Source organism: Capsicum annuum, chromosome 7 (assembly GCF_002878395.1).
Source record: "Capsicum annuum cultivar UCD-10X-F1 chromosome 7, UCD10Xv1.1, whole genome shotgun sequence".
NCBI classification, from domain to species: Eukaryota; Viridiplantae; Streptophyta; class Magnoliopsida; order Solanales; family Solanaceae; genus Capsicum; species Capsicum annuum.
The window spans coordinates 185,690,576-185,699,141 of NC_061117.1; the positions used below are offsets into that span (position 1 = coordinate 185,690,576).

Below are 8,566 nucleotides of genomic sequence, written 5' to 3' on the forward strand. Positions count from 1 at the left end.
AGTCTCAGCGCATATGAAACTAAAAGGAAATTCAATTTTGATAAGACTTGATCTAAATCATAGTTCAAATTCAAGTTGGTTTAGTGAGGGCGACCGCGATAGACGTCTGTTGTCATTCCAGCCTTCCTTCTCTTTTCACGGCCTATTCGAAAGAGAATCCAGTATTTCTTAGTCGTGAATATTTGAACTGGTTGTTTGCTGTTCAAGAATTCTTATTTAGACAGTTCACTTAATTTTATTCTTCATTTAAAAAATGACCTACGTTATTCGTTTAAAAAATAATTTTATTTTTAAACAACATTTTAGTTCTAGCTTATCACATAAGATGTTTAACTACAAAATTCAAAAATATTTTTACATTTTGCTTAACTTCAATTTAAGATCAAACCTTTCATTTTTTAATTTACACGTTAAAACAAGTCATTATGCTTTTTGAAAGTGACGGAGGACCATTTTTATATCCAAATGCTCATATGCCAAAGGGCAAAATAAAGGAAAAAAAGTTTTGTGAAATGGACACTAGATTTAACTGATTAAAGTTGAGAAAATGTCAGAAATAGTTCCTTAACTATGAGAGTAAGTCTAAAATAGTCTATTAACTATATATTTATCAATTTTGATCCTTTAACTACTTAAAACTTATCAAGTTTGGTCTTTGATTATTTTTTATAAAAATAATGTAAGATTTATATTAATTAAAATTCCTACTTTCGTGAAATTAAATCGTAATCCATTTCCTAAATTGTTTCTCTCTACTTGCTACCTTTTCTTCAAATTTCTCTTGTGAAAAAATTTCTAACCTCAACTATTGAAAATAAAATTTGCCAAGGAAGAAGTCATAAATTCTAATAAAAGATAGTATATTATTGTTGTTAATGGCTTGAATATGTTATGTTTTGGAGAAGATGATAATAATGACAAAGTTTGATGAAGAACAAATTTATATTACTATTGAAGACAATTTGAACAAAACAAAATTCAAGACAAAAATTTTGGTCATAGTTCGAGTAGTTTAAATAAAGTGGTAAGAGAAAATTAATAGCAAAAATGGCAAAATAATAAGAAAAAAGTAGCAGAAAGAGAGAATCTCCTGGAGGCAAGGTTTCATTAGTATAATCCAACGTTATTTACATTAAAAATAGACAAATATCAAATTTGATAAAAATTCAAGACGAAGATTTTGTCGTTAACATTCCCACAAAATTCTAATAAAATTCAAGACAATTTTAGTAGGAATTTTAAGGACAAAATTTTCATTTTAAATTTTTATCAAGTTTGATATTTGTCTATTTTTAATATAAAAAATATAGGAATATATTTATGGAACCCTGCCTCCGGGAGATTTTCTTTTTCTACTATTTTTTTTTCATAATTTTATTACTTTTGCTATTAATTTTCTCTAACCACTTTATTTAAACTATTAGGACCATGGCTAAAATCTCCGTCTTGAGTTTTGCTTTGCTCAAATTGTTTTTAATGGTAATAAAGGTTTATTCTTGCATTGAATCTTGTCGTTATTGTCATTTTCTTGGAAACACAACATATTCAAGTCATTAACAACACTAATATACTTTACTTTATTAAAATTTGTGTCTTCTTCTTGAGAAATTTTATTTTCAATTGTTGAGGTTAGAGATTTTTTCACAAAAGAAATTTAATAAAAAGATGACAAGAAAAGAGAAATAATTGAGGAAATAGGTTATAATTTAATTTTACGAAAGCAAAAATTTCGTTAATATAAATTCTATATTATTTTTATAAAAAGTAATCAAAGAACAAACTTAATAAGTTTTTAGATAGTTAATAGATCAAAATTGTTAAGTGTATAATTAAGGGATTATTTTAAACTACTCTTATATTTATGACATTTTCTCATTAAAGTTGAAGAAAAATCATCCCTAACTAAACACATCACTAAGTTCAATTCACTCTAACAATGGCGTTAGAGCTCCCAAATGATCTGATTCAACAAGCCAAGATCTCGACCCGAACCGAATCGGGTCTACCCGATTACCTCCCCGATGACCCATCACTTCCATCTCTACCTTCTCTTTCCGCCACCGTCGCAGCCTTCGATCCGTCTCCGCCCTATCTCCGCTGTAAGAACTGCCATGGTCGGCTTCTCCGAGGGGTGCAGTCGTTGATTTGTGTATATTGTGGGGAGAAATTGCACCGGAATGCGGAAGTTGCTCCTGACCCGATTTCGTTTAGGAATACTGTTGGGTATCGATGGTTTTTACAAGGTCTTCGTCTTGATGGATCGGTATGTTGGGTATCATTCGCAAAAACACTCACAGTTTGCTTATTGCTTGTTGATTTTTATGATCGACTTTGTAATGCAAATATTAGATCTTTTTTATTACTTCGTAATGCAAATATTAGGTCTATGAGGTAGTGGTATGGACTATGTACATTCTACCCTCTCTAGACCCCAATATGTGAGAATATACCGGGTATGTTGTTGTTTGTTTCAATTTGATTGTCTTGTTTTGATTTGATAGGGAGTTTAAGAAAGTAGAGAAAGATTTCTGTTGTGGTTTAAAGGTTTTAAATTAAAGATATCATAGAATGTACCAAAATGTAGTTTTAATCTTGTGGTCTTAAACATGAATAGTTGAAATTAAAGAGATGCAGCAAACACTCACTGTTTGCTTGTTGATTTATATGATTGTTGGTTTCTTTATGGAGGATTGATAGTGCAAAGATTAGATCTTTTTGGTTATGTTTTGCGGATTTGGCTCAAGCTATTTATCTAATTTTTTTTTTTTTTGAGGCTACCCTACCCTCGGGGGCGGGATATATATATGTGTGTGTGTGTGTGTGTTTACTTAATTCGAATCCAATATGAGTTGTGACCTTACGATAAGTGAGTGTTGCGGTTCTTCAAATCTATTCCTTCGTCCATCTTTACTTGTCTAGTATAATTGTCCAACAACAACAACAACATACACAGTATATTCCCACAAAGTGGGGTCCGGGGAGTTTTAAGTGTATGCAGTCCATACCACTACCTGAGACGAAGCAGAGAAGCTGTTTCCGGTAGACTCTCGGCTTAGGACAAATAACAGTATAACAAACAAAAACATAAAAATAAACAACAAAATGGATAACACACCACTATATAATAAAAGAAACAAGACACCCATAGAGTAATACTATAAACTATCTATCCGAAATTACAAACATCACCAAAACACCACGAACAAGAAACTATAGGGCACATGCATAACACTATGATTACAGACATAGCTACAAACAAACTCCTCCCTATTAGTAAGGATGCACTCCTACCCACTAATGCTCTACCTAATCTGTGTCCTCCACACTTTCCTATCAAGGGTTGTGTCCTCCGTAAGTTGTAACTGCTCCATGTCATGCCTAATCACCTCCCTCCAATATTTTTTTATCCTACTTCTATCCCGCCTGAAATCATCCATAGCCAACCTCTCACACCTCCGTACTGGGGCATCCGTGCACCTCCTCGTCACATGCCCGAACCATCTCAACCTCCAGAATAATTGTCCAACTTTACTAAAAATAATTGTCCAACTTTACTTGTCCAGTTTGGAGAATCAGGAAATAACTTATTGTTTTGTCTGTTTTACCCTTGTTATTGAATACTATTCAGTTCTTGACATTTAGATGACTTCGTAATATTTAGATGACTTTATTCTTGGGATTTCTACACTTGAGCCGAGGGTACTTCGGAAATAGCCTCTCTACCTCACGAGGTAGTGCTAAGGTTTGCGTATACTGTACCCTCCCTAAACCTCATTTGTGGGATTCAATGGGTATGCTGTTGTTAGTGGTTTCCTGCCCCTTTATACTTGGGATTTCTACACTTGAGCCGAGGGTCTTTCTACAGCCTCTCTACCTCAAGAGGTAGTGGTAAGGTTTGCATATACTATACCCTCCCTAAACCTCACTTGTGGGATTTCAATGGGTATGATGTTGTTGTACTACTAGTGGTGATGATAAAATTATCCTTTTATTTATTGTTTATTAAGGGGTGTGCCAAGTCAAACATGGACTAATAAAGAAGGACGGAGGGGGTATTAACTTTTTCAAAAGAAATGGTGTTTTTAGTTTGGATGCACCTCTTAAGAAAGCTACTCATTTTTATAAGGTTAGATGAGTTTTTAATAACTTACCCTTAAAAAATACCTTGAAAGAGATGTAGTCGTTTAGTAGATTCTTGGTTATGTAAATCTCCCTTTATTTAATTAAGAGTAAAAATTGGAACTTTGACTACGTGAAACTCCACTTATTTTGTAATAAAAGGAAAAGGTAAAAACACCATTTATTTTGAAACGAGGGAAGTAGTATTCTTGGTGGATCGTATGGGGTGTCCATTCTCCTTTGTCTTGAACAAACACAATCTGCTTATTGCTTTATGTGGGTGTTCCTTACAGTCAAGTGAGAATGATTATGCAAGATGAGAGCTTTTTGGGTTAAATTTTTTGGAAACAGGTATATTTACACTAGGTTCAAACTTCCAGCCCATGGCAAATAATTAGTGATTGCAGTGGTGCGCGGAATCCACCTTGCTAGATAATGTTGTGTTTTCTTCCTCTATCTCAAATCACAATGTTGCTCATTGGTATATCTCATCTCCTGCTTGCTTCCAGTTATAGAGGGATGATAATCCAAGATTGGGCTCCTTTGTGTGTTTTTTTGGTTATTACTTGTTACTATGATTTAGTGCTTCACTCCCATGGCTCAAATATCTTTCTGTAGCTATATAGTTGATGATACGGGTCGAGCTATATATAAAATTTCAAAATAAAAAGACTTAAAAGTGTGTTGAATGGTACTCAAATCCACTAACTATAAAGTGAATAGTCCTACATCAGCCTCTGTTGCTCACTGAATTTTCACTTTTTTATCTTGTGCCTTCTAGTATTTCTGATAGACTTTTGTTAACTTGTTGAATTAAGAGTGTGTTAAGAAATTGTCCCATTTGGTTTCCAGGAGAAGGTTGGAGCAGCTACTGAGAAGAATCAGGTAAACAAGGGGCCGAGTTCACCTCATGATGAAGTTCTTTTGTCTGATTTCCTTGATCTGAAAATAAGATGGCCAACTGAGCTGGAGACGGACAACACTATCACGAACAAGAAGCTAGAGCTAAGCAAAAGCTCTTACAATCCAACAGGATTTGACCTGGATAACTTTCTTTCTTTTCCAAAGGAGGAGAATTTATCCAGCGCGTACAAAGAACACAGAGTCATAAGCAATAATATTGTGTCTTCAGCAAATAAAACAGTTGGAAATGATGAGGATCTTAGTCTGTTTGAGAATCTTAGATCCTCTGAACCAGCTGTGACCTCTTCTACTGTCACAAATAGAACAGTTGGAAGTCATGAGGATCTTTGCATGTTTGAGAATCTTAGATCCTCTGAACCAGCTGTAACCTCTTCTGCTGTCCAAAGTAGTGATGACTTTTCTGGATGGCAAGCAGATTTTCAGAGTTCAGGAGAGCAGAATGTGTCCAATGCATCTAGCTCTCCTGTAACTGCTGCAGTTGGTTCTGGAGGTCAGCATGCCTTTGCAGCATTTGACACCTCTATGAGTTCCACAGTTAGTTCTGAAACCCAGCACGAGGCTTCCAAATCAACTGATGCCTTCGTTGGCACAGATATTGATCTTTCTGCTCAGTTAGACACAGTTTTTGGAACCACAGAAGGTCCAACAGATGGGAAACTGAAGGATGTCGTGGCAGTTTCTCCTGCAGCTAATGACTGGCCAGCAGTTGACCTATGGGATAGTGCAAATCCGGAAGCATCAGAGAAAGTTGGGGAAATTCTTCCTATATCCAAAACCAAGGACGCTGAATTACAAAATAGTTCAAACGAACCCTCAACTAGCATTGATTGGTTTCAAGATGACACATGGCAGACTCATAATGCACCCGCACCTAAACATGATACATCAAATGGAGAACATGATTCTTTTGACGAGTGGGATACTTTTACCTCCTCTGCACCCATCAAAGATCCATTTGAGAATGTACCTGCAATTAAAATTGATACATCAAATGGAGATCATGATTCTTTTGATGAGTGGAATACCTTTACCACCTCCTCTGCACCGAGTAAAGATGCATTTGAGAATACGCTGGTGCAAACCAACAAAGACAATAACAGTAACGCAGAACTAGCAGATTTCAGTTCAAACCTTGAAGATATGGATTTTGGCAGTTTTTCGCTGTCAGATTCTTTTTCAGGTGCACCTGGTAAAGAGAGTATTTCTGCAGAAGTGAATGGAAATATTCTGGAAGTTCCTACCATATTCAGGTGTGTGCATGTTTTATCTTTTTGGTAATATGGCCTCAATATTGACTGATTTTGGAAGACTTATCTTGTGGAGATTCCAAAGAACATAGGCATCAACTATGACTCTTATACTGTGGTTGGGATGAAAAAATAAGGGGCCGGAGGATTGGAAGGGAATGTGGGGATCATAGGTTAAATTTCCTTGTTTAAGAGTAAAGGAGGTGAAGCATATTTAAAGACTTAAAGGGGTCAGAATATCCCTCCACATAAGCTTTTCCCATTTGGAAAGGAAGTGGGAAATGTTTCGGATTTACTTCCTCCTATACAAAATGATTGTAAGTATATTATCAGAATCTTACGTTGGGGAAATCATTCAGTTAATTTCTCTCTTTCACTCTCCCTCTCCCCTTCCTGGAACCAAACATAGAGATAAGGTAGAAATAGAGGAAATAGATCTGAACATATTGAAATCACAGGTATATGACCCTAAGAAAAAGCAATAGAAAAGAAGAGAATCCTAAAGACCACAGGTTTCAACCATGGGCCTGAAAGTAAAATAAACTAAGTCACAAATACTGTAAGAATTTCAGAATTCAAATATGGAATGTAGTGTGCATGAATTCATCAAAAAGAAAGTTACAGAGGAAGATTCATAATCGTTAAACACGCTTAGCATTCGAATTTATAGCTTATTCAGTGAAAATTTGAAACTGAAGAAGTAGGAACAGAGTATTTATTGATAGCTTTCTTTCATCCATGAGGATCTTGGTCCAATTCTCACTGGACACTTCTCCCCTTTGACCACCTAGTGCCTTGCTCAAGTGAAAACAAGAATTTCAAAGAAATGGAAAAAAGATACAGCCATGTTCGTTAAAAGGGTTCTACAATTTGTAATGGCATAGAGATTGAGAGGGAAGCGTCTGGAGAAGTAAGATCACCTGGGCTTGTTTGGAACACTATTCCCGTCTTTCCAGGATGAGAATTACGTGTTCCTTGTCCCTGAGAGGTAAACTCTAAACAATAACAACAATAATGGTTCAAACCCAACCTAGTTTGGAAATAAAATGCAACCCCCCCCAAACCCACACACACACACACACACACGCACGCAAAAAATAAAAAGAAGAAAAAAAGAGTTTGGCATCGACATATCTAGCTTTTCAAAAGAAAAAAAATGGTCTATTAGAATAGATTTGATCTGTGTCCAGTTGGTTTTTATTAGTTTGCTGGCTAAGATTGTCTACATTGTGATGTGGCTAGAGTATCAAGGTGAAATTTGATATTGTCGATTTTTCTTCAGATGAGTCTAACTTCGGGACTCTGGGCAGTAGACTACCTGAGATGAAGCACTAGAAGAAAGAGATTCAGAAACTAGATGGAAAAGTGGGTTTTAACAAGTTGGCAAAATAATGATACATCTGACCTCTTTTGCTGAAAAAAGGGAAGAAAGATACCTTCTATTACTTTTCCTTCTTGAAAAAGGAAAGATAGCTTCTGACTACTGTCTATAAAACCATTTAAGAAGACTAGTAATGACTAGCAATGTTCACTAGTGAATGGTGACTGTCGAAGCTTATGTCTATTTAAAGATATCTAGACTTAACATCTAAAGTGGGAAGAGGTCCCATTGCGACTGTAAATAATGAAGACCGAGAAAATGAGAAATACTTTAGGAGGCAGTACTTGGAGAGGTTACCTTGTTAAATAAAGATTGAATTCATGTTTTCTTTGTTACTATTGTTTAACGGTTAACGCCTGCACTCAAGTTAAATCAACAATTTCTAACATTTCATTTGACATCTTTTAGTGGAGTTGATACCCCAAGCAAGGCTGGTGACAATGCTGTGCATGCTTCAGAGAATGCAGACATTCGTGATGAATTGAATCCATCAAAGAGTGATATGGATATAGAAGGTATAATGTCGCAGATGCATGATCTTTCTTTTATGCTCGAGAGCAATCTATCCATTCCCTCGAAATCGAACACTTCTCTTCCCAAGGATTGATACTCAGTTTGCTCATGTGGTTTGACTTCAAGATTCATGATTCATGTAATCTCATGTATTTTATTGTAAGAGAATACGATCGTTTTTGTAGCTTGTTATCTTAAATTTCTTGAATGGGTGCAAATGAGTGACACGTTTGTTAGCATGATATTTTGTTGTAACTGAAGAGAGAAATAGAAGAGCTTGCTTTTTCTTTTTCTTTGGAGTGGCAACTCTTAACTTCCACACATCCCTGGAGTATGCTTTTGTATGGTATTGTCAATTAACCCCACTTTATAATAGGAGATG

The 8,566-nt window shown here is 35.5% G+C and overlaps 1 protein-coding gene across 1 annotated transcript; it reads left to right on the top strand.

The window, feature by feature from the left end:
* Window positions 1–1,500: 1,500 nt before the first annotated feature.
* Window positions 1,501–8,477, top strand: LOC107878208. Its single transcript, XM_016725128.2, has 3 exons — window positions 1,501–2,263; window positions 4,972–6,293; window positions 8,080–8,477. The coding sequence occupies exons 1-3, from the start codon at window positions 1,937–1,939 to the stop codon at window positions 8,276–8,278; spliced, it is 1,848 nt and encodes a 615-aa protein (XP_016580614.1). The 5' UTR covers window positions 1,501–1,936; the 3' UTR covers window positions 8,279–8,477.
* The last annotated feature ends 89 nt before the right edge of the window (window positions 8,478–8,566 follow it).